The sequence below is a fragment of the Cyprinus carpio genome, chromosome A9 (assembly GCF_018340385.1).
Source record: "Cyprinus carpio isolate SPL01 chromosome A9, ASM1834038v1, whole genome shotgun sequence".
In the NCBI taxonomy this organism is placed as follows: Eukaryota; Metazoa; Chordata; class Actinopteri; order Cypriniformes; family Cyprinidae; genus Cyprinus; species Cyprinus carpio.
The window spans coordinates 1,546,368-1,574,295 of NC_056580.1; the positions used below are offsets into that span (position 1 = coordinate 1,546,368).

The following is a 27,928-nucleotide window of genomic DNA, read 5'->3' on the forward strand; positions in this document are numbered from 1 at the left end:
CATATAAGTACAATTTAAACCATGCTAATGCACTTCCATTAATGCCAACAAAGTTTTCTAGTCTATGCAAAAGAATGTTGTGGTCAATTGTGTCAAACGCAGTGCTAAGATGGTCTTTCATGTTGTGTTGTACAAGTGTACAACTTTTGTACAACTTTTATTATTAATAAAAATGGAAAATGTTACTGACAAGCAACGTTTCAACCGTTGTGTTCCTCCCTGCCCGCGCTTCATTACAGGAGGGGATACACACAACATGTGTGTTGTTTGTTTAGGAGCAGAGCACACTGAGTCGGCTCTCACTGCGGATGATCTGCTCCCGATGGGTGATCTTTGAGGAGGACGCCCTCACTAGCATTCCTCGTGGCTTGGGTCCTGCTTCTGCCGAGGACTTCTTCGGTTTTGGTGGGTAAGGCATACACAGTGGCAGGTCAGGCTGGGGCTTGTTTGCACACCATGGCTAAAACCTGCTAAAAGACCTGCTAAAAGAGCTTGACAAATTAGAGGAGGTTAAGGACGATGATATTCAAGAGCTGCTTTGGGCCACAGATTTGTCCCTCCGTGCCACCAAGGAGACCACCAGAGCTATTGGGCAGTCTATAGCAGCCATGGTGGCTATGGAGCGGCATATGTTGTTGACCCTGTCCGATATCAAAGAGAAGGACAGGGTTTTCCTACTGGACGACCCACTGGCATCTTCTGGCCTGTTCGGCAATGCTGTTGATACTGTTGTCGACACTAACCTCGCCCATATGAAAGAATTGGGGTTAAGACTAAACACCAAGATAAGTGTGCTTTCTCCAGCACAGAGACCCACTTACCTGGGCATGGTGTAGGATTTGACCGTGATGCAGGCACGTTTGTCTCCTGCTTGGATCGAATCTATCCTCATGGCTGTCGCGAGAGTGAGAGAAGGCCGGTCACTCACTGTCAAACAGTTTCAAAGATTGTTGGGTCTGATGGCAGCTGCATCCAACGTCATACCTTTTGGTCTGCTGTACATGAGACCCCTGCAGTGGTGGCTCAAGACCAAGGGGTTTTCACTGAAGCGGAAATACACTTTGCATGATCAAGGTCACGCTGCAATGCTTACGTGCCTTAGACATGTGGAGGAAATCTTGGTTCTTATCTCAGGGCCCGGTGCTGGGAGTTCCTTGTCATCGTGTAGCGCTAATGACTAACACCTCCTTCACCATTCAGGGACTGGTCATGAGTGGCCGCTCAGACTGCGGTCTGTGGAGTGGTCGCCATCTCACATGGCACATCAACTGCCAGGAGATGCTAGCCGTGTTTCAAGCACTGAAACACTTTCTCCCAGATCTCATCAAGTGCTGGTCCATACGGACAACATAAAGGTTGTCTCTCATATCAACCACCAGGGTGGTCTGTGCTCGTGCCCACTTTACCAACTGGCACACCAGATCCTTCTGTGGGCCAAAGGGAAAGTCCTCTCCCTGAGAGCAGTGCACATCCATGGACATCTCAATCAGGGGGCAGACATCCTGTCGAGGCAGGGGCCGAGGCCCGGGGAATGGAGACTCCACCCCGATGTGGTGAATCAGATTTGGAGAGTGTTTGGCCAGGCTCAGGTGGATCTGTTTGCAACTCAGGAGACCTCGCACTGTGACCTCTGTTTCCCTTTGATTCATCAAGCTCATCTCAGACTGCATGCCATGGTGCAGACATGGCCGAAGATTCATCTGTATGCTTTTCCCCCGATTGCTCTGCTCCCAGGAGTTCTGTAGAGAGTACGCTGGGATGGGGTCAGTCTTCTGCCAGTAGCCCCATTCTAGCCAGCCCTAGTATGGTTCTCGGACCTTATGTTCCTTCTTGAAGGGTCTCCCCTGGAGATTCCAATCAGGAGGGACCATCTATCTCAGGCGGGGGTTTCATCCTTTATCCCCGCCCAGAGTTATAGAAACTGTGGGCATGTCCCCTGAAGGGGCACAGCTCTTAGCATCCGGTCTCTCAACTGTGGCTGTTGAGACCATACTCCAGTCCAGAGCTCCCTCCACGAGGAAATTGTACGCCACAAAGTGGTGTCTTTTCACTTCTTGGTGCAGTAACCGTCAGCTGGACCCAGTTAACTGCCCAGTTGGTTCAGTGCTGGAGTTCCTGCAGGAATGGTTCTACCAGGGTTACCCCCCTCCACCATGAAGGTATACGGGCCAGGGTATGTTCCTAAGGTGCCCGCCTTGGTTCCACGGCCCATCGTACTGCAAGCCTTCTGTCCTCCTCCTTTTCGGAACCCAGACCAGGAAAAGCTAAAACAACTATGTCCACAGAGCTGCCCTGTGGAGAAAATCAGAACAGTTATTTGTCTGCTATGGTCCTCCTAAGAATAAAAAAATAGTACACGTGAGATTGATTGATTGTGTGGTGTAAAGCTTCATTGATTATAACAGAACTTTGTGAGATCAAGATGAATTAAGATGAGTGACAGCTTAAAGTGCATATTCCAGGTTAGAGACCCGAGTGAGTTGATGTATAAAACAAATAATGTAGGAACTAGATTTTCTTTGAACTATACTTTAAAATATGCTATTATGGCTTCTGGAGTCATTTTTGTGAGAGAATTTTACTTCCACATCTGAAAACCGCCAAAACCGGAAGTGACGCATCGAGAGGGAGTGCAGTCCATAGGAGAACAATGAATCGCAATGACAGTTCGGACGCTGAAGAAATTTTAAGTGTTTATTTACACTTATGATAGACCACAGGACCATGAGCCTGCCATGCGGTCGAGAGAGCAGGGACAGGCCAGGATTAGACAGAACAATGGTCAGAAGAAACAAATTGAGTTGTGTGAGGAGAACAAGGCAGGTGTCTTGGTGAGAGACCAGAGTTAGCTTACAAATATACACACGTTAGCTAATGATATTTAATCAGGCAATGGTAAAGCTAATATTGGTCATCTATGAGTATTGATACTTACCGGTAACAGAAACTAATACGCATCGATCAGGCGTGTCACACTCGTTAACATCCGACTCTAACGTTACATGATATAGCGATTTTTCATCAACACAGGAGAGAGAGAGAGAGAGAGAGAGAGAGAGATAAACACATTTTTGTTTCATTATGTGTGGGAAATGTGAGGCCATGGTCACAATTGAGGAAAGTCAGTGCTGCAGGAGGTTAGATGCATTCTTGGTCTTAGTGGAGAATGTGACCCCCACACTTGCTGTGCAGCATCTGACTCTGCACCCAGGCTTTGAGGCTTGCTGTCTGAACCCATATTTGCTATAGACAGCCTATATGCACTTCAGACAGGAGCATGGACCTCTCCAGGCCAGCATACACATATTTAGGGAAGAGATAATTTATTATTCAGAGCTAAATACTTGTAATCAAAAAAAAAAAAAAAAAAATCACAAATTGTCTTACTGCATAAAAACTTGTTTATGAAGTTTACATCTGACAATAGCAAGCAGATCTACATTTATGGTTCATTCAATTCAGTTTTATTCATACAGCACTAAATCAACAAATATAGTTTCTTACCACTGTTAATAATACCTAACTCAAAACACAACATTGTAACTGTTAATATATATAGTCATGGGGTGAAGAATCACACAACAAGAAGTGCTCGGTAAATGCCCCAGAGGGTGGATTTATTTACAAGTGATATAGAGAAATGTCCAGGTGGGTGCTCCGGTGCGGTGGGTGCTCTCTTCCTTCATCCCTGTGCAGTAGATCCGTGCTGTGCTCTTGCGGGGCTGGTCGGTCAAACGCTGCTGTCTGTGGGAGAAATGAGAGGGCAAGTTAATGCTCAGTCTCAGGAAGAAGGGTCTCACATGTGGCAGGGCTTGCATGGCCCATGTAGCCGCCGCCTGATGAGCTGCAGCTGTGATCGATCAGCCGGTGATGAGGATGGGCAAGTGTTCCTTGCTTGTTTCCAGGGCGATGCTGATGAATCTTGCTGATGAACACTTGGGCTGGACCACTGGCTGTGTGATGGTCTATCACCCCCAACTTCAGCATTTGTTGTATTTCCTCCTCAGTAGCTTACCGATGAGCCTCAGGGATGCGGTAGGGCCGTTGCCTGACGATGAACCCTGGCAGCGTCCGGATGTCATGCTGCAGGATGCTGGTCTGCCCAGGAAGAGAGGAGAACACAGAGAACTGACCAACCAGATGCTGCAGCCCAGGGGTTGATGTCTACAACCACGGGATCAGAGACGGCGAGGGATGCGAGCTGGTTTCTAGTCCCAACCCATTTTAAGAAGGTTGCTGTGGTAAAGCTGCTCAGCTCTCCTCGTTCCTGGCTGGCGCACATGGTAAGTTATCAGCCCAATCCTTTCTAGCACTGTGTAGGGATCTTGCCAGGAGGCTGGAACTCCAATGGTGGGGCTGCCCGGTTGTAGTGGCGCTGTTGAGCCTGCTGCGCTTTTCTTAAGTGTTCCCAGACATTTATGGCATGACTCAGTCGATCCTTACCCTCATCTGTTATACATGCTCAATCACCGAGCAATGGGCTGCCGGCTGTTGTTCCCAGGCTTCCTTTGCCACATCCAGGAGGCCGCGGGGTTGTCAGCCGAAGAGGAGCTCGAACAGGGTGAAGCCAGTTGAGGCCTGAGGAACTTTGCGGATCCCGAAGAGGACGTAGGGGATCATAAGGTCCCAGTTGCGTTTGTCCTCCGCAAACACTAGTCTCAACATCTGCTTCAGAGTTTGATTAAAACGTTCAACCAGTCTGTCGGTTTGGGGATGGTAGACTGCAGAGGTCAGCCATTAGCCGGGACATAAAAGGGGTACCCTGATCGGTCAGGATCTCCGCTGGAGAGCAGGAATATTTCCTGGGCGATGGCTTTGGCGGTGGCTTTTTGGAGGGGAACTGCCTCTGGGTACCAGGTGGCATAGTCGACAATCAACAGGATGTGTGCATGCCCCGAGGCAGACTTAGGCAACGGCCCCACAAGGTCCATCCCGATCTGCTCAAAGGGCACCTCGATGATGGACAGCGGTATCAGCGGGCTGGGGTGGGGGGCATGCTGGGTGACGTCACTTGGCAGAAGTCAGACAGGCTTGGCAGAACCGCTTTACTTTGGCCTCCAGGCCCGGCCATTGGAAGCGGTCGCGGATCCGCTGGATGGTGTTCGTGGCCCCTAGATGTCCTGCCAAGGGATGTGAGTGGGCAGCTCTAATATGGTCTCAGTCTTCGTGCTGTACCAGCAACAATAATTGTGACCACACTGCTGGAGTCCAGGATGGCCCGGAACGGTTTCCCATTTACATTCACATCCGCTTCTAGAGCTCCAACCGGCAGGTCGCGGTGCACAATACAGCCTGCCAGCCAGGTCCGTCTGGGAAGCGCGGGGGCCTCCGTTGGCATGGGCCGCTCGCCTGCTTACTTGTCGCTTGGTGCCCTCCGGTGCACTTCGATCCTGGACCACCCTCCGGGGAAACGGCGGTGCTCGCTCCCCCGCATCCCGATGTTGGGTCGCATCTGCCAGCTCGATAGCCTCCATGAGCTCTGAGGTGGTGGTTGGGTTCCTCATCCCAACTGCCTGCCGGTGAGATCGGGGAAGGGCTCAGAGAAGTCAGTCTAACATGATGCATTCTGAGTGGCACAGATCGAGGACAACCCCAGGTGGGCTAGAATTTCCTTCTTTCCTCAGTGAGCCGCTGGAGGATTTGTCCATGTTGGAGGAGCGCTCGCCTGTGACAGAAACAACAAAACCGGAGACAACAACAAAAAAAAAAAAAAAAAAAAGCTGAGGTGAAGGAGATCGCTTGTCAGTAATTCTTCACTCATATGCCCGCATTCTTCACCAGTGTCACAGGGTAAAGAATCACACGACAAGGAGTGCTCGGTAAATGCCCTGGAGGGTGGGTTTATTTACAAGTGATATAGAGAAAGGTCCAGGTGGGTGCTCTGGTGCTGTGCTCTCTTCCTTCATCCTTGTGCAGTGGATCCATGCTGTACTCTTGTGGGGCTGGTCAGTCACACGCTGCTGTCTGTGGGAGAAATTAGAGAGCGAGTTAATGCTCAGTCTCATGGAGAAGTGTTTCACATGTGGCAGGGCTTGCATGGCTTATGTAGCCGCCGCCTGATGAGCTGCAGCTGTGACCGATCAGCCGGTGATGAGGATTGGCCGGTGTTCCTCGCTTGTTTCTAGGGCAACGCTGATGAATCTTCAGGACGCTCGTCACAATATATATATACCATCTGACCCATTTAAAAACATTTAACAATCTTTCAGTTTGGGTATCACACTAATGTGTTGTTAACTTGTGTTAAATCATTAATGCTATGCTAGATACACAACAACAGCCTCATCTTGTTGATCCTCTGGAAAGAGGAGCAGGTGTAGTGGAGGACAAGACAGTGCTGCGTTTTTGAGGAGCCTGTGGTGACCTGCAGTATTCCTCTCTCAGAGACTCAATGATGCCTGACGCATGCTGGGAGAAGCAAGAGAAAGTTTAGATTACATTCCTTACTTGCAATGTCTCCCAAAGCCTTATAAACACACCACATGGCAAAATAATTACCAATTAGCTGTGCAAACAATGTCACTTAGCTGTAACTAGACTTTATGGTTATAATATTAGCAAACTGAGGTTAACCTACCAACTATGCCATCTCATATGGCAATGTTTTTACACTGTATATAACGTTATTGCTAATGCTTACAAGCTAGCTGCGTTATGGTATATGCTATTTTCATACAAGGTTATATGTTAATTAGATTTTTTTTTTAACCTGCAATATGCACTTTAAGTGATTATAAGGAGAGTGTGCTTCAGAATTTTAATAAATTCACTCACTGATTCACTCTCCAATAACCATTTATCCAATATTGACATTTGTCATTGTGTAGAATTTACTACTTCAGTTAAATGAGTGAAAGTGGAGCAGATTTATCGGTTTTGATATGTTGACTAATTTAATGAAACACATGTAAAGTACCTGATTAAAAGTTTTCTTGGTCTACTTTAAAAAGTTTTATTTATTACTTTTAAAGTTAATATCCAGGTGCTGGTCATATAATTAGAATATCATCAAAAAGTTGATTTATTTAATTAATTTCATTCAAAAAGTGAAACTTGTATATTATATTCATTCATTACACAGAGACTGATATATTTCAAATGTTTATTTCTTTTAATTTTTATGATTATAACTGACAACTAAGGAAAATCCCAAATTCAGTATCTCAGAAAATTAGAATATAAATTAAGACCAATACTAAGAAATGATTTTTAGAAATCTTGGCCAACTAAAAAGTATAAAAATGAAAAGTATGAGCATGTACAGCACTCAATACTTAGTTGGGGCTCCTTGTGCCTGAATTACTGCAGCAATGCGGCGTGGCATGGAGTCGATCAGTCTGTGGCACTGCTCAGGTGTTATGAGAGCCCAGGTTGCTCTGATAGTGGCCTTCAGCTCTTCTGCATTCTTGGGTCTGGCATATCGCATCTTCATCTTCACAATACCCCATAGATTTTCTATGGGGTTAAGGTCAGGCGAGTTTGCTGGCCAATTAAGAACAGGGATACCATGGTCCTTAAATCAGGTACTGGAAGCTTTGGCACTGTGTGCTGGGGCCAAGCCCTGTTGGAAAATGAAATCTGCATCTCCATAAAGTTGGTCAGCAGCAGGAAGCATGAAGTGCTCTAAAACTTACTGGTATACGGCTGTGTTGACCTTGGACCTCAGAAAACACAGTGGACCAACACCAGCAGATGACATGGCACCGAAAACCATCACTGACTGTGGAAACTTTACACTGGACCTCAAGAAACGTGGACTGTGTGCCTCTCCTCTCTTCCTCCAGACTCTGGGACCCTGATATCCAAAGGAAATGCAAAATTTACTTTCATCAGAGCACATAACTTTGAACTACTCAGCAGCAGTCCAGTCCTTTTTGAAGCGAGACGCTTCTGACGCTGTCTGTTGTTCAAGAATCCGACAGCTGAAACCCATGTCTTGCATATGTCTTTGTGTAGTGGTTCTTGAAGCACTGACTCCAGCTGCAGTCCACTCTTTGTGAATCTCCACCACATTTTTGAATGGGTTTTGTTTCACAGTCCTCTCCAGGGTGTGGTTATCCCTATTGCTTGTACACTTTTTTTACCACATCTTTTCCTTCCCTTTGCCTCTCTGTTAATGTGCTTGGACACAGAGCTCTGTGAACAGCCAGCCTCTTTTGCAATGACCTTTTGTGTCTTGCCCTCCTTGTGCAAGGAGTCAATGGTCGTCTTTTGGACAACTGTCAATTCAGCAGTCTTTCCCATGATTGTGTAGCCTACAGAACTTAGACTGAGAGACAATTTAAAGGCTTTGCAGGTGTTTTGAGTTAATTAACTGATTAGAGTGTGGCACCAGGTGTCTTCAATATTGAACCTTTTCACAGTATTCTAATTTTCTGAGATACTGAATTTGGGATTTTCCTTAGATGTCAGTTATAAACATCAAAATTAAAAGAAATAAACATTTGAAATATATCAGTCTGTGTGTAATGAATAAATATAATATACAAGTTTCACTTTTTGAATGGAATTAGTGAAATAAATCAACTTTTTGATGATATTCTAATTACATGACCAGCACCTGTACACTCAGTGGCCACTTTATTAGGTACACCTTGCGAGGGGGTTGGACCCCCTTTTGCCTTCAGAACTGCCTTAATTTTTCATGGCATAGATTCAACAAGGTGTTGGAAACATTCTTCATAGAGTTTGGTCCATATTGACATGATAGCACGCAGCTGCTGCAGATTTGTCGGCTGCACATCCATGATGTGAATCTCCCGTTCCACCACATCCTAAAGGTGCTCTTTTGGATTGAGATCTGATGACTGTGGAGGCCACCTGAGTAAAGTGAACTCATTGTCATGTTCAAGAAACCAGTCTGAGATGATTTGAGCTTTGTGACATGGTGCATTATCCTGCTGGAAGTAGCCATCAGAAGATGGGCACACTGTAGTCATAAAGGGATGGACATGGTCAGCAGCAATACTCAGGTAGGTTGTGGCATTTAAATGATGCTCAATTGGTACCAAGGGGCCCAAAGTGTACCAAGAAAATATCCCCCACACCACTACACCACCACCACCGGCCTGAACCATTGAGACAAGCAGGATGGATCCATTCTTTCATGTTCTTTACGCCAAATTCTGACCCTACCATCTGAATGTTGCAGCAGAAATCGAGACTCATCAGACCAGGCAATGTTTTTCCAATCTTCTTTTGTCCAATTTTGGTGAGCCTGTGCGAATTGTAGCCTCCGTTTCCTGTTCTTAGCTGACAAGAGCGGCACCCAGTGTGGTCTTCTGCTGCTGTAGCCCATCTGCTTCAGGGTTCGACATATTGTGCGTTCAGAGATGGTATTCTGCATACCTTGGTTGTAACGAGTGGTTATTTGCGTTATTGTTGCTTTTCTATCATGTCTAACCAGTCTGCCCATTTTCCTCTGAACTCTGACATCAACAAGGCATTTTCGTCCACACAACTTGCCGCTCACTGAATATTTTCTCTTTTTCGGACCATTCTCTGTAAATGCTAGAGATGGTCGTGCGTGAAAATCCCAGTAGATCAGCAGTTTTTGAAATACTCAGACCAGCCCGTCTGGCACCAACAACCATTCCACATTCAAAGTCACTTTAACCCCCTTTGTTCCCCATTCTGATGCTCGGTTTGAACTTCAGCAAGTCGTCTTCACTACATCTAGATGCCTAAATGCATTGAGTGGCTGCAATGTGCTTGGCTGATTAGCAATTTGTGTTATCAAGAAACTGAATAGGTGTACCTAATAAAGTGGTTGGTGAGTGTATTTTAAAATTACTATTGCTTGTCAGTACATTCACTCTCACAAAAAAAAAAAAAAAAAAATCTGTCACTGTGGCGGTACCCTTTCAAAAGGAACTATTATGTAGCTTTTAGGTAAAAATTTATACATTTTAGATATTAATATGCACCCTTTGGGGTGGATAAGATACTAACGTGTAGCCTTTTGAAAAGTTACCGCCCCAGGACTTTTGTACCTTTTTTTTTTTTTAAAGAGTGTTCAGCAGTACAATTTAACCATATTTTAAAGACAATAAAAGTAATTATGCAAATGCATATAAAAGTGAAAGTGAAAAGTGAAAGTGACGTGACATACAGCCAAGTATGGTGACCCATACTCAGAATTCGTGCGCTGCTTTTAACCCATCCAAAGTGCATGCACACAGCAGTGAACACACACACAGCAGTGAACACACACACACCGTGAACACACACCCGGAGCAGTGGGCAGCCATTTATGCTGCGGCGCCCAGGGAGCAGTTGTGGGTTCTGTGCCTTGCTCAAGGGCACCTCAGTCGTGGTATTGAAGGTATATAAAGATAAAAAAAGCACTCTAAAGTCAAGATAATTGCATTTAATACATAACTGAAATTTAATCAATTACCATGGCATTATATGTCTAAAGATTGCATTCTGTTTGCACAGAAGTACATTCCTTAAGAATATTATTTACATTTTCAAAGTAAGCTAATTTTTACTTAATTTTCAAGAGGATCGACTTTATGTTAATGTTGATTAAATTACTTTGAGACTGTAATCTATCAAGCTACTTATTATCTTATTACTTATTATCAAACTTATGATATAGAGTAGTCTGGTTAAAATACAGTTAACCTCCTTATTTGAAAAAGCAGAATGCACTCATGAGAAACTCATGCGCTTACCAACACTGCCAAAAAAGACCAGAACCGACATCTGAACAAAAGTAGTAAATACACACACGTTCACAAGGGAACTGAACAAGAGACAGATGACAATAAGTGAAAGTGAAAGTGAAAGTGACGTGACATTCAGCCAAGTATGGTGACCCATACTCAGAATTCGTGCTCTGCATTTAACCCATCCGAAGTGCACACACACAGAGCAGTGAACACACACACACACTGTGAACACACACCCGGAGCAGTGGGCAGCCATTTATGCTGCGGCGCCCGGGGAGCAGTTGGGGGTTCGGTGCCCTTGCTCAAGGGCACCTAAGTCATGGTATTGAAGGTGGAGAGAGAACTGTACATGCACTCCCCCCACCTACAATTCCTTCCGGCTCGAGACTCGAACTCACAACCCTTCGATTGGGAGTCCGACTCTCTAACCATTAGGCCACGACTTCCCCGTGAAACTAAGGAAATTAACTAGGGGACAAAGGATTTTATATATATATATATATATATATATATATATATATATATATATTATATATATATATTATATTATATATATATATATATATATATTATATATATATATATATATTTTTTTTTTTTATTTTTTTTATGGTTTTTAAATATATTAATCTGCTGAACATAGACCTGCTGTAAAAAAGGAGCATGAAATGCTGCCAAAGGCTTGATGTCCCTAGTGGGACTTCAGCACACTGGGACTTCTTTCTTGTATCTTTAGGCTGCACAGTTCAGATTTAATTGTTTTCCTGTTGGCTCTCGGTGTGGTTAGTGGTTTGATTCTCATTTATCTACTTATCACTGCAGTTCCCTCAGAGATTTCCAGCCTGAGTCAGCAGTGCTGCCAGGTTTGATTACAACTTAACCTGCTAATGTTAGATTTTCTGATAACAGCCATCATAACTCTCTGATGTTACATTTATACAGTACAGTAAAAAAGTAAAAGTAGTTCACCAAAAAGCCAAAAAATTATGGCTTTTTAAAAAGCTGATGTTGTTCCAAATTAATCTTTAAATTAATCTTTACACAGCTTTTTGCACATAACAAAAGTTCTTAGTGGCCAAGGTTTTATTTTTTTATTTTATTTTTATTTTTTTATGCAAAATAACAAAGTTTACAATGAATCTTGACTGATTTGTGGAAGAGTACTGTGAAGTTGACCCTTTTGAAAAATTAGTACCTGTACACTTTAGCAAATATATATATATATATATATATATATATATATATATATATATATATATATATATATATATAATATATATATATATATATATATATATATATATATATAATGCATGTTAATTGCAATTAAATAATAATAATTTCTATTAAAAACAGTTATCTGAACCTTTGTGATCCCTTGTACTGACAATAATTTATGGTGAATTAAATTTAAAAAATACATTTCTAATGAAACTTAATTTTTAGTACTTAAACTGAAATTTAGTACATTTAAAATGGATTAACTTTGAATGTAATATCATTGTAAAACATAATTAATTAAATTGTAATATGTATTCAATTTATGTACATTTAATTCATATTATATTATGTGCAAATACATTTCTTTTAAGTATACTTTTACACTCAATACAATGTTGACCATAAATATATTAAATAAATATATTAAAACATTTTTAATATAATTTCATGACGAGAAACTACTGTTTTAAGGGTAGAATGAGAGAAAATGTGAGAGCAGATGTTTGTGATGAAACACTTCTCAATGCTCATCACTCAGTAACACTAAACTCACCTGGGGAGCCATTTGGTACGGTCCATTCCTAAACACCTGACCATTAACATGTCATTGCTTCTGTTCAGCAAGGCTCATCTCTCACAGGGAACAGATGCGGGTCAGCGCTGGTTTTAACCTCCCCTTATACTGGAATTTTACAACGTGAAAACTGTGCTGAAGAAAACCAAAGCATAAAGAAAGTCACTTGATGAGCACTAGAGTGTTTGATACGCTTCCTTAACTTTCTCAGAAGTCCATCTGCTTTGAAGAATTACCTTTAGTTTAAAAATATAATGTAGATCAGTCACACATTTTATATTAACATTGCAGTCTTTTGTCAGAGATTTCACCCAGATACACTCTATATAGTCCTCCAAGTGTGTGACGTGGTTGTGTAATTCTGCCATTAATAGCTAAACCATCTGCCTAATGTTTAAGATACTGGGGCCTGTAGGGTGGCTGAAGGAAGCTAGTATTGTGCCCGCTTAGAGACAGCTAACTACAGACCTCCTGACATAAAACTAGGAAAAATGACTAGGCACATACGCACAATATATATATATATATATATATATATATATATATATATATATATATATATATATATATATATATATATATATATATATATATAATACACTGCCAAAAGTGTCCATGATAGCTGGAGGAAATGGAAGCAAAATGACAAGATGTTTGCTGAGTAATCACATCAAGTTCGTGGATGATTTACAACAAAAATTCATTAATTTCATCAAGTATGCTTGATGATTTAAATGTGACATTTTTATTTTATTTTTACACCATTTACTTACTCAACTTCAATTACAATATGTGTTTGTATTATAATAAATAAATAAAAAATCAGACTACATAATCAGCAAAGGCAAAATAGTAAATGAAGATAGAATTTAAGAAATTAAATCAACAAGAGGCTATTATTTAATTGTATTACAGTTCATATTGGCATAATATATGGTTTCTGCCTAGTCATTTTTCCTAGTTTTATATCGTTGTAATAAAGATTGAATGCTGTATATAGCCTATATACACATTTATAAGCTAAAATGTCCTCTGAAACATTCACAAATAAGGTGCACATTGTCTCTGGACCACCGAAAAGAATTTATTTTAACTGTGATATTTAGTGTCAGTCGCCAGGGGGCGGTAAATACTCAATTTTACTTTTCTGGGCAGTAAATCTTTTTTTTTTTTTTTCTGAGACCCCACAACCTCTTTTTATTCTTTTGTTTGAAAGCAAACTAATTTCATCCCTAAATAATCAAAAGAACAAAATGTTATTTTAAAATGCATTGTATCAAATGTACTTTAAATATTAATTCTACAACCAAAAATATCTTTTTTTTAACTGTCAAGCTTATTTAGTGTAAAAACAAGAAAGGCAGAACAGAGTATAAAACAAATCCATTAAAATCAAATAACATTATTTTCACACTGTAAGCTATTATTAGAAGTTATAACAACAACTGATGATACATAAGTCATTGTTTTTTATTTCTGTATTCTGATTTTTTTTTGTTTTTATTCTGTATTCATTTCTTATTTATTTGTTTATTATTTTGTGGTGTAACAGCGCATGTGAATGTCTGTGTACAACACATGCTTTCTGTTTATTATGAAAATGTATGTTCTCAGCATTAAGATTCATCAATAGCCCAAAGAGTGCATTAGTGAAGGGGGCGTGAAATCTCACAGAGGGTGGGCACACACACACACACACACACACACACACACACACACACACACACACACACACACATATTTCCCTTCTGCTCTCTATTGTTGGAAAAATAGCCTACAATCCACAGCCGCAAACACAGTCTGGCGCTCCGGAAGGCCATCTAAATGAGTGTGCTTAGGTTTCTAAAATAACTCATTAACTTTTTAAAGAAAATATTTGTAAGAAAGGAAAAGAGTGACCAACACGTCCGCTGACACTATGCAGGATTCATGACATCACCAGCTTTCACTGTCAGGATCGCGCTCTTTCCCATCTGACACACACACAGCCTGCGCGCCGCGCGCTTTGTGTTGAGCTGCTCCGACTCGTTTTCGCGAATCGGTTCTTTTGAGCAGTTCATTTAAATTAAGCGGTTTAAAAAAGATTCATCGGTACTTCTACGTCACACCCGTACCCAAGTGTCAAGTGAAAATGTAAAAATTTTTGAATATTACATGCCAATGTATGCAACGTTTTTCTTTATGCTTTATTTCTTTAAGTCAGCCTTCATTAGGCTACAGCATTGAATTTTGATGTGTTTTATAGTTCACAGATAATTGAGACTAATGCTCATGCACCACGAAGTCCTGTTTAATTTGCTTTTCTTTGTAACTTGTAAATACCACTCAGACAAATGCTGATTTTCTTATTGCTCACATTAGGCTGTTTGCAGAAATAGCCTACTTTGGATGTAATTAGGCATGTTTCTCGTTTCTAATACAATGTTTTGCCTTAAAACCAATCTCTTTGTCATATGCGTAGTGTTAAAGCAGCACACACAAGTTGCAAGCATGTTTCCTGCACAATCGGCTATTTCTTAAATTACTTTTCGCCCCTTGATCAGATAATCCAAAAACGCGAGCAATTAGGATTATAGTCAGGTTTTATCATTTTCGAGTCGACAAAGACCGAAAGAACTATTCAGTAGGCTACTCTTTCCCCCCCAGGCCATATTCTACCTGAATAATACATAACACATCTGTACGTCTGTAAATAACTTTAGACGGTACGTCTGTAAACAAAACAAGCTTCTGACACCAAGACGAATTCCTTGTGTGTGCAAACACACTTGGAATTAGAGCTCTTTCTGAGAACCGCTCTGACCGGATCAGACCAATTCGCGAAGAATCGACCAGTCCAATTGGTGAACCGGTTCAAAAGAACCGACTCGAAAGAGGCGAAAAGAGCGATCTGAGGAGGAGAGGCGCATCTGGAGACAATAGGAGCCAATGCAGAGCTGCGCTTTGTCGCTCTGATCGAGGGCTGTGCCGTCAAAACACAGAAATACAGAGATGATGGAGCGCTGATTCTGGATATATTCCCCGTTGTTTCGAACTGTGAGATCTAAGAGGAAAGATGAATTCTGTTGAAGCGGCGGAGGACGGACCCAATGATTCAGACACGGATGCCTTCTTCAAAACAGGTACGATGAGAGGAGAGATGGAGAGACCGTGATCTCTGTAGAAACCTTGGCTTATATTACAATTGTTGGCGCTGTAAGTTTTATTTTTTCATCATTTCTGTGCATCATTTGCATGACGTTTACCTTCGCAATAGAGCCTATTCCTCTTTAATTTACCAATTGGTTATTTGATTTATTTTCACAGCTTTTTAATCTTATTTTGAATTTCTTTTAATGTATTTTTATTTAATACTTATTTTTCTCAGTTATTCAATTTTATTAGATTATTTTGTGTATTTGGCGATGCTTTGGCAATGTAGTTTTTCTTTACGAATCACGCTGAATTGGGAAAGGGATACTTTTTTAAAAATAAGCTCAATAGAAGATTAAAGAAAAAGATGGAACCCGAAGTCAAACGGAATCTAATGGGATTAATCATGGCATTATGTGGTTTAAGGATGCTTGAAGTGCAGTTTTGTGTTGCGGGGATGCTGAGCATTAGTTCAGATATCCAGTTTGGATTGACAGCTACACTGAGCTCTAGTCTGAAAGCCCAGCCCAGCACAAATCTCCTGAACAGCACCATACAGCTGCTTCTCATACATTATTACTCAGGATTGTGGTTATTAATTTGTATGTTGTAAAACACAAAATGGCTGGCTCGTGGTCATATATTACGACTAAATGGCAAATCACTCTCACTTTTATATCCTTAACTGGGATTCATGCTGGGCTCATTGGACAGTGATCGGAAAGAAGATAATTGCAAACACTCCTCTGTTAATACGTGTCATTTGTGTAAAAGCTCTTTGCTTTTGAGTGTTGGATGTGCCAAGAAGTTTTTGGTGGGATGTGTGCTTAGCAGCAGTTTAAGAGTGGCTTTATAGCAAAATCATCCTCTTCTATAAGCTTTTGGTGTTTATGTTAGGAAGATTGGAGTCAGGAGTTTACAGATTTTAGTTCTGGTGATTCTATAATTGTTGCCATATGCACATTTGTAACAAGTGATTTCCTTGTAATATATGTATCTAAACTATTTATGTTGTTCATATTGTCTTTGCAGAGTGGACAAACATATTTATAATATGTCTTTTGAGTTGAGTGCAGTTGTCATATATTAGCAATGATGTCACAACAACCCTTAACATCTAAAAGTGGACACGAGGTCAAAATAGAGACCCTGTATCATGTGCAAGACTCTGTATCATGTGCTGTATCTCTGGAGTTTATAGAGAGGAAATGGCTGATAGAAATGCTAATGTTTAAGTAAGTGGTCCAAGCTGTAAGACCCCTGACGAGGAGTGATGCATAAACCCAGCAGCTTTACACAGCGGGCTGTAGGTCAGGATGCTGGTACATTACAATCCCTCATGTGCACACACATGTATGACTACTGCATAACATGAAACAGAAACTTGTTTTTTCCACTTGTTACCTCAACTACACAACTGTGCTGCCTTTATTTCTGTCTTCTGAATGCGAGTGGGGTTCAAGGTGAGGTTCTTTGGAGGAAGTGTGTGAAGTATCTCAGTTTTTGAGCTGAAGGTCATATCTGCAAGCACAAGCTGATCAATAAGATTTTCAGAGTAAACTCACAAAAATAATTGGAAATGTTTACAGATTGAACCAGATTTTTAAATTTCTGAAGATTTTCTTTAATGTGTTTTTTTTTTTTTTTTTTTTTTTTCAGAGCTTGCTACCATATTAAAGTGCTGTTGGTGGCTGCCAGGGTGTTGATTTATGGTTAATAGTGTGTTCTAGGTGGCCACAACAAAGTCACTATCACATTCCAACCCAATTTCATGGGAAAACATAGCTATTTTAAAGGTTGTATGAATTTGTGGTTTCGCAAAACATGCAACAAGGTATGTGATAACGGTGTTGGAGAAACAACGCCACAAGCACATATTTCCAATGAGCCTTGCATTTGTACCATGTTAATCGTATGAAAATGATTTGTAGACACAAAAACAAGCATGAAGGTCCACCCCTAAACATAACTGACTGGGGCGTAAGCAGATTGCACGAAGACCCACAAATGAGATAATACAAATTAGCCACCAATTCACCAAATTTTTAAAAGTTTACAAGTTGCTATGAGATTGTCTTGAGTATTCTGCTCTCTAGTGCCTCCATCAATGTCCGTGGGATTTTATTTCATCTGCTCTGTAAGTCCAATCACAAAGTAATAGCAAACCTCCTCAACAAGCTGACAGAAAATGGTTCACGATCAGTTCCATGGCAGTATAAAGCAATAATGAGGCTTTTTTCTCACCTAGAACTTCAGAGTAAATAAAGAACAAAGCAGGCTATTTTTAGGCCTGATCATAAAGGCATTGTTGGGCTGTGCAGAGCATTGGTTTTGAGATCTCCAGTGCCAATGATTTGCAGATGTTTGGAGGGCCGGGTGATGTACAGTATCAAAGAGCAGAGGGGTTTTTACTGTGGTTTTACCCGGTGCAAGGGAGGACATCTGCCTGCAGACCACAGCCGTCGGCCCTCATCAATAGATGTACTGATACATCCTAGCAGCCCGTGCCCCTGGGGCCAACAAAAAGACAGGAGGATATAATGGAGGAAGAGAGGGACTGAGTGAATGGGACCATAAATCCTCCCCCTTCTGCCACATCCAGTTGTAGTGGGTGTTTGCCCTCCTAGAGAAAAGATGTTACGTGGCTGAGTGAACAGTAATCCATTCACAAGCGCCACACTCAGCGATCTGAAGAGGGTTTTATACCTTCAGCCACATATGGCTCACTCGCTGCCTGTGTATTCAGTATTAATGTTTAGATGAACTTGAATACCAACACAGGGCTATGTGCTCTTGGGAGAAAGACGCACGCTTTAGTACACTTTTAAAGAGAGTGTTTATCATGACCAGTGTTGGGGAAAGTTACTTTTAAAAGTAATGCATTACAATATTGTGTTACTCCCTAAAAAAGTAACTAATTACGTTACTTAGTTCATTTTTTTGTAAAGTAATGTAATGCATTACTTTACATAAACTGCTATGTTACTTACTGCTATGTTACTTTTTAAATCTGGGCAGGGCTTGCTTGTTTGTTTTTAATATAAAAAAGTTCTTCTTTTACAAATGTAAATGCCTTATCACACCAAAAGTGAAATGAATATGCCTCAGGCTGAAGGAAATGTAAATTCACATCTGTACAGTAGAGGGTGCAGCTCAAACAAATTGCATGAAGAATATGAAGCAGGAGAAGAAAGTTCAACACTATTCGACAATAACAAAAATGAAACACAAATGTGTCATTTTTGCTTATTAGTATGGTTGAATAAGATCATTGAAGGTCACTAGCAAAGACATTAGTTTATAAAATGGGATTAAATACAAATTATATTTGTCTTATTTAACATATTTAATTGTTGCAGGTTTATATAATATTCTTGGATTGCATTTGACTTTTTATTCATTTTGAGGAATACTGAATCTGTTTTTGTGCCGTGAGAAGAGTAAATAATGTTCATATTTAGTCTAGAACTACAGTAACATACTGTAACAGTGCACACACAACGCTTCTGAACTTACTGCCGATTTCTCTCAACATGGCAACACGAGAGCTGTCAGTCAAGACATGGCGAACAAGGTAACTAGCTTTACTTATTTGAAAAAGTAACTCAGATATTTCCTTCTAAATTAAAAAGTCATGCGTTACTTTACTAGTTACTTGAAGAAAGTAATCTGATTACGTAACTTGCTTTACTTGCAATGCGTCACCCCAACACTGATCATGACAATACATTAAAAAGAATATACTCTATATTAGCATATATTAGAACCAAATGTACAGTTTATAGTTTAATTTAGTTTATATTTTGAGTGCTTTTTGACACCACATAAGTACATATGTATATGTAATTTCATAATTATTTCTAATGTCTTTGAAATTTGGTTAAAAAATGTGTACTTTTGACTGTACTGACAAGCATTTAACCATTTAAAGTAACTTGAATATTGTATTTCATGTATTTAAATACATTTGTAGTTAAAAAATTCCTGTCATTAAGTTGCAGTTCAGTACCTTTAAAATATATTAAAGGATTAGTTCACTTCCAGAATAAAAATGTTTTGATAATTTACTCACCCCCACGTAAGACCCCTATTCCTCGGCAGGGATCATGTTGAGCCCTTTGAAGCTTCAATTAAAAAATAAACTAATACTTTAACTTTAAATATAATGTTTGAATATAACACTGCAGTTAAAATTACAATCAAGCATATTACATCAAAATAAATGTACTCTTTAAAGGCATGACAAAATATTATTAAAACAATTATTTAAAATGTGCTCTAAAGTAATTTAACATTTTATTTAACATTTTAATAACATTAAATCATTACTATTACATTTTTGCATTTTTTAAAACAACATACTTTTTAAGATTTGAAGTGTACTGCAGGTGCGCAATGAATAAAATGAACACTTCTTTTGCGAGTGTAGCTCTTTTTTTTATCAGATAATGGTTTAATTATTCTCTGAACCCATGAATACGCGAATATGAGGCACTGCAGCTCTGAATATTTGATTTAGCTGCTACTCTTAGTATAAAGAGGTTAGTTTCTGAGAAATTAGAGAACGACCTCTCTCCTCTCATAATAATTGTGTTGATTTTCATATTTGGACCCCTCCTTTGTTATCCTTCCTGTTATAAGCTGTTACTTCCTTCGGAATTCCTCTTTAGCACTGCTTATTAAACAGTAAATGACTGTGTGAAACTGGCTCACAACATCAGATGAGGCAAATATGTCTTTATATGCATTGATGAAATGAGCCATTGTGTGTGTTTGTGAAGCATCTGTGTTTTATTGTCCACTCTAAGGCCCCGTCCACACGGAGACACGCTTAGCTGTATATGCATAAATTTTGTATAGTATAGGCCAGACAGATCCGGTGTTTTGGGAGAGTGAAACCGATATTTTTTTAAACCAGGTCCCAGAGTGGATAAATCTGAAAACGCCACGCTTGCGTTTTCATGTGGACAGCAAATTTGTTTATTTTCTGAAACAATGACGTCATCAGCTCACGTCTTGCCCCTAGTCAGACACCGATACGTCACATAACGGCAACAAAAACATGAACAAAAACTGAACGATTGTCTTTTTATTAACTAACATTAACACAGATTAATAAATGTTTATGCATAGTCCAAGTCTTCTTCTCCGTTTTTAGTGTATCCCTGTGGCAGAATTACAGCACCACATGCTGGTCTGGCATGTATACTATCATTTTGTTTCAGTTTCGTGGTTTTGTGTGGACGCAGATATTTATTTTTAAGTCATGAATTCAATTCAATTCATCTTTTTATTGTCATTGTAAATAGACATACAACGAAATTATAGACTTTCCAATGTATACAGCAAAAGAAAAATAGAAATAAGTGATAAATATAAAGTAAAGTGCACAGATGTTATTGTCATTAATGCATGCTCTTGAATATCAAGAATTTGTTGTAGTGTGTTTTTTCATCTCAGAGTTCAGTAGGGTAACAGCTTTTGTTTTAATGGACCTATAGCATTTTCCAGAGGGTAGCAGTTCAAACAGATGATGGGCGGGATGATGTGAATCCTTTAGAATGTTGTGTGTTTTCTTCAGGCAACGTGTAATGAATATGTCTTCCAGGGCAGGTAACTGTTGGTTTGTGATGTTCTCTGCAGTCTTTGTGACTCTCTGCAGAGCCTTTTTGTCAGCTGCAGAGCTGCTTCCATACCACACCAGCATGCCATGTGTGAGTACGCTCTCAGTAGAACATCGATAGAATGACACAAGAAGCTGCTGTGACACGTTAATCTTCCTGAGCATTCTTAAAAAGTGCAGTCGCTTTTGTGCCTTCTTGACTAGCACCATGATGTTTATTGTCCATGAGAGGTCCTCAGAGATGTGTGTTCCCAGGAATTTAAAGCTAGACACTCTCCACCTTCTCTCCATTAATGTACAATGGTGTATGAAGATACTGTTTCTTTCTGAAGTCTATGATGAGTTCTTTTGTTTTCTTGATGTTTAGAGACAGAATATTCCCTGTACACCACACCATTAACTTCTGTACCTCCTCTCTGTAGGCGTACTCATTGCCTCTGGTGATCAACCCCACCACAGTCGCATTATCAGCGAATTTGATAATGATGTTAGTATCATGACATGGTGTACAATCGTGAGTATACAAAGAGTAAGAAATGGACTCAGCACACAGCCTTGTGGGACTCCTGTGCTGAGTGTCAGTTCTTGAGACGAGGAGAAAAAAAAAAAGATTGGATAGGGAAAGCTCTGGCTTAATGTGGATGTAGTGTAAGGTGGTTATTAATTTTTTAGTTAATCAATCATCTGATCAATACATTGGGTGGAGACAGGCCAGGCTTTAAGGGCAATGAGGAAGATTATTTGCTAATCCAGTCTGGAAATGTTGGATTGGTTTGACAGGGTTTATTTAAGGCTTTGTTCAGCAAGCAGCAAAAATCTGATTTCTTGGCATATCCAACTCAAATCCTTTTTAGTTGTTTGTTGTCTTAACTGAAATGGATTTTTTTTTTTTTTTTACAAACCTGATCCAAACCACATTTGTATGTGGTTTAAAATCCGATTAAAACTGGATTTCCGGATTTTTGGAAATAAACAGTCAGTCCGGACTGCATCAAGTACAGGAGTGTCTACAGCAGTCTCAGTTCACTCATTTACACTCACATGTAGCTTGTACTATGTAATCAATTGTGACTGAGTTCATGTAAGCATACAGATGCTTATGTTGTCTGATGTTCCTTGGTAGTTTAGTGCCACAACAAGATCTCATGCTCTCTTACATCTCTTGACATTGTACTGATGCTTACATCATTACTAAGGCAAAAGATGTAGAAATACCAGATACTGACTAAACTGTCTGAACAAATGATCTGCTTTACTGAAGTAAAATGATTATTGGAAAACTACAACAAAACATCTTGAATGTGTGTCACATTTTTCACAACCACACAATAACCGTTCTGACCTAAACATATAGGAAATTTTAATTTGAAAACAAATTGGATCCAAGTGTAGTGTGAACAAAGTGCAAAAGCTTTGTTATGAAGTAGAGCTAATGTGAATTAAAGACACCAGGCCGTGTGAGAATGTGTGTATGTGTATTATGAATGTGCAAAACAGTCTGTGGCTGGACTGACTGGATCTCTGACACACATGACCACTCTCTGTCACTCTCTCTCTCACACACACACACACACACACACACACACACACACACACACACACACACACACACACACACACACACACACACACATTGTAGATTCTCCAGTTGACACTCATTTATTGATGCACGGTGGGATATGCACTGTAAGCTTATGCAGACAATATGAGCATAATGCACTTAATATCTTTTTCTCATACAGTGCAAACTCTTATTCAGGGAAACAACCAACCAGAAACACTTAATGAACTGCAGGGATTGGTATCTCCTGAGCAACCTGGTATTAAATGTGTTTTTTAAGTCTCTTACAATATGATTTGGTCTTAAAACATTCATGAATCAGCATGCATCTTCTAAACATGATGCAGTCCTGGTTTGCTTTTTGGCAGATCTGGATCTGTTTTCACTCAGTGTAGTCAGAACAGAGAAGTGGAAATTGGCTTTGGCAAGTAAATAAAGCGTACTCGCCAGCTGGCCAGTCACTGTTATAATGACATAATGACCTATGCTATTTTGCTGTATATATACAAGGAAAGAAAAACAACACAATTCTATTGTAATGTTAAAAAATGCTCTTCAAGTCTGCATTATTTTTTTAAAAAAAATACAGTAAAACAGTAATATTGTGAAATATCATTACAATTTAATGGGGAAGTCGTGGCCTAATGGTTAGAGAGTTTGACTCCTAACCCTTAGGTTGTGGGTTCGAGTTTCGGGCCGGCAATTCCACGACTGAGGTGCAAGGCACAGAACCCCCAACTGCTGCCCGGGCGCTGCAGCATAAATGGCTGCCCACTGCTCCGGGTGTGTGTTCATGGTGTGTGTGTGTGCACTTTGGATGGGTTAAATGCAGAGCACGAATTCTGAGTATGGGTCACCATACTTGGCTGTATGTCATGTCACTTTATTAAAAAGACCTGTTTTCGTTTTTAGCAGCCATTACTCCAGTCTTCAGTTGCACATGATCCTTCAGAAATCATTACAATATGCTGACTTGGTGCTTAACAAACATTTCTCATTATTATCAATGTTGAAAACAATTGTGCTGATTATTATTATTATTATTATTGTTATTATTATTATCATTGATGAATGGAAAGTTCAAAAGAACAGCATTTACTTGAAATATATATATATATATATATATATATATATATATATATATATATATATATATATATATATATATATATATATATGCATTTATTTATATTACACAAATGTATTAAACAAACAAATGTACTTTAGTTTAAATTGATAATGTTTTCGGACACTCAGTGTTAATTGCAATTAACAGAACATGTACACACACGTATTTTAATGTGTTGACTAAAATAACTAAGCACTTCTCTAAAGCAAGACAAAAAATTATTAAAAAGATAATGATTTAAAATGTATTTGAAAGTGTACTCTCTTTAAGTGGATTTTATTGCATTATTATTATATTTTGCAAGTATACAGAGAGAGAGAGAATAACATTTTGAACGCAAATTGTAATATACACACTTTTCTTGAATGTTTCTATATGTGTTCATGTGTGCATGAGACCAGGCTGGAAACTGCAGATAAAATCCTTCAATACCACAGTCTGATTCAGACTGATTAAACTGACACACTGTAAGAGACACACACAGCCGGTGCTGGAAAATCCTCGGCTTCCTGCCAAAGTGTGTGTGTGTGTGAACAACCCCTTTCCCTTACACCACGCTGTCTGTGCCCCATTCGTGGGCAGTGTGAGATGTGAGGAAGAACAATAGAGCATGATAATCCAGCATCAGCACACACACACAAACACACTCCACTGATGGCCAGCATGTGTCTGTCTGCCACATCACCTCTTTTGCCTCTCATTTCTTGTAGTTTTTTTCTGTTTTCCAGTTTGCATTTTCCATCCCTTTACATACACACACACACACACACACACACACACACACACAAACACAATTTTGTCTATCTGACACACACTAGACTTCAGTTGTTTTTATCTGAAGATCACTATAATGACTTCAAACTAACCAAACACAAACTCCACCCACATTTATTTCTAAATCAGTGCATCCCCAAACTCACTTCTGGGGACACATATTTGTCCACAATTTTATATTTTTAGTTTCTCATTAACTAGAGCTATAAGTAACCCCTAACCCCAACACACAGTGTTAGAGGCAGTGGGTTTTTAGTGCGAGTGAGAGCAGATCTGAGTGGATTATAGAGTCATGATATGACGTTGAGGTAGATGGGCTAGTGAGAGGGATCCCCATTTCCGCAGTCTGTTCCTGCGCTACGTAAGCGTGGATGGACACTTAGCACTGCAGGCTAATGGAGTCAGATCACATTAGCTGATCATCTGCTTTGAATGAGGCTTTTAGGTGCACTGAGGGAATGGTTCCCTGGAGACCTGTGAGTCTGCATCTGCGCTCCACTGATTAAGATGCTGCTCCACTCACCATTCCAACAGCTAATTCTGCTCATTCTTAAAGTTTAACTACGTTTCACCTGCAGGCCTTTAAAAGGCTCAATGATAAATCAGACCTTATTAAAGGTGATGTGTGCACTGATGAAACGGTCAAATACATGTTCCTGTCCTATTCATTGTACTAACTAGAGCTTCAGAAAAATGACTTCACAGCTACTCTAATTGGCTGATATTTGGCATAAGAATGCAAAATTGTTTTTCACATTATGGTTAACCCCTGGGTTAACCCTATAAGGGCGTTTCAAACTTGAAATAGCTAATCCTGGGTCATCCTAAACCCTGGATTAACATTATTTCCATATTTGTGGTGCTAACAGCAATGACTGGATAAGTACACCACACAAGTGGTTTAAATAACAGCTCATGTTGCGCTTTTGCATCAGTGAGTCAATTGCTGAAATATATTAAAGGGTTAGTTCAGCCAAAAATTAAAATTATGTCATTAATTACTCACCCTCATGTCGTTCCAAACCCGTGAGACCTCCGTTCATCTTCGGAACACAGTTTAAGATATTTTAGATTTAGTCCGAGAGCTTTCTGTCCCTCCATTGAAAATGTATGTACGGTATACTGTCCACGTCCAGAAAGGTAATAAAAACATCATCAAAGTAGTCCATGTGACATCAGAGGGTCCATTAGAATTTATTGAAGCATCAAAAATACATTTTGCTCCAAAAATAACAAAAATTGTGACTTTATTCATCATTTTCTTCTCTTCCGGGTCTGTTGTGAACGCGTTCACAACACTGCAGTGACGCCGCTGACGTACGACGCTGCTGACGTGTTTTCTTTGTTATTGGGCACACCAGAAAACACGTCAGCAGCGTCGTACGTCAACAGTCACAGCAGTCGCGTTCACAACAGACCCAGAAGTGAAAACAATCCTGAATAAAGTCATAATTTTTGTTATTTTTGGACCAAAATTTTTTTTCGATGCTTCAATAAATTCTAACGGACCCTCTGATGTCACATGGACCACTTTGAAGATGTTTTTATTACCTTTCTGGACGTGGACAGTATACCGTACATACATTTTCAATGGAGGGACAGAAAGCTCTCGGACTAAATCTAAAATATCTTAAACTGTGTTCTGAAGATGAACGGAGGTCTCACGGGTTTGGAACGACATGAGGGTGAGTCATTAATGACATAATTTTCATTTTTGGCTGAACTAACTCTTTAAGCATATACAGCTATAAATTTAATGTTAATTTGATCATTCGGATCTCTTGATCTTGGAGGAATTTCATGAGAAATTCTCAAGCTATTAATTGATAAGGTCCAGATCTGAGCTCAGTTTGAGGCACCGTTGAGATCACATGATGTTACTAGTGTCTGTTTCTGAGGAGAAAAGACTGAGAAACAGTAGAATTGAGACAAAAAGACTCCATTTGTTTAATCTCTATGTCAACTGAGATTTTAAAGAGATCTCATTTGAGATGTTTCTTTCTTAGGGATGTCTGTGTCTGCCGGGTTTCTCTGAAGGGTGCACAGCTTTGATAGAAAGAGGAAATGAAAGCACCTTTTGAAACCATTCCAGTGGAAAGAACATGATTCCTTCTTTATTGTTTTCCACGTGTGGGGGGTACGATGAACTTACCTCACCTAGGCAGGACGTACACGCTCACATGGCCACAGGCTCCATGAGGATTCATGCAGGGAACCAGAGAGTGCTCATGCATTTTTAATTTACTGCTAACTGAGTGAGCGAAGATTTGAGAGACAAAGACAGAGACAATGAGGACAAGAAGAGTCGCTTGCAGCTGGACATTAGTGCCATTTGCTTAGATATACAATACTGGATTTAAACTATAAACAATTAAACTTTGCCATGTAACTTGACCCATTTTAGAACTTGACCTGTACATATATAAAGGATTTCTCAAATCAAGCACCTTGTTAAGGAACTAATACTGTCCTAAGTGATCAGACATACATATTTCACCTTGTAAATGATAAATACAAAGGCACAATTTGAAAGATTTTTGTAAAAAAATATCCCAAAACCTCTTGCGCAGTGTTATAAAGTTCATGCAGTTGTCCACTTACGTCATCCCAAAAGTTCCCAAGGATTTTTAAATCCAGAGAAATTCCAATTTTAAATAATGGCTCATCAAAGACGTATTATCCGCACTATCTGTTTCCACTTGTAGAAACTATGGCAGCACACGTGGACACAAATGCTGCTGTACAGTTAAACTAAATCCATTATGGCTGTCACAAATAAAATTAAACTGCAGCATTAAATTTAGATCTGCTCAATGTTGCATTATTATTCTTTTTTTCCATGTTTTTACAGTGTTGTGCATTATAACCAATCACGCACAAGTCTGTTGAGTTTATGAACGTAACAGCCAATCAGGGGGTCATTCAGATCAGTCATCGCTGAAGCACCAGCATTTTGTTGTTCAGTGTGTGCGCTCACTGAGTGAATTCTCTCATCATAAATAACAAAGTGCAGATGTACGTATGATGCAATTAGGAGATTTATTCATCAAACTGTGTATCGACAGCTTTACTGATTATAAGGGGAGTTTTTGAGGGTGCTTAAACTCGCGCTAGACTGAAGTCAGTCATAATGTTCTTTGACAATGTAAATGTTCTTTGCTCGCTTTCTCTGTATAATTTATTCACTGTTTATTCAACTTTGGAATGTACAGGTAATAAAAAACCAGAGCACCCTAGC

General features: G+C 39.8%; 1 protein-coding gene across 1 annotated transcript in view; it reads left to right on the plus strand.

The window, feature by feature from the left end:
* The first annotated feature begins 15,345 nt into the window (after positions 1-15,345).
* Positions 15,346-27,928, plus strand: part of kalrna (kalirin RhoGEF kinase a) — a 175,987-nt gene continuing 163,404 nt past the window's right edge. The window contains exon 1 of the mRNA XM_042763062.1: positions 15,346-15,593. Coding sequence (XP_042618996.1) covers positions 15,527-15,593 — 67 coding nt within the window. The 5' untranslated portion in view covers positions 15,346-15,526. The remainder of the gene's footprint in view (positions 15,594-27,928) is intronic.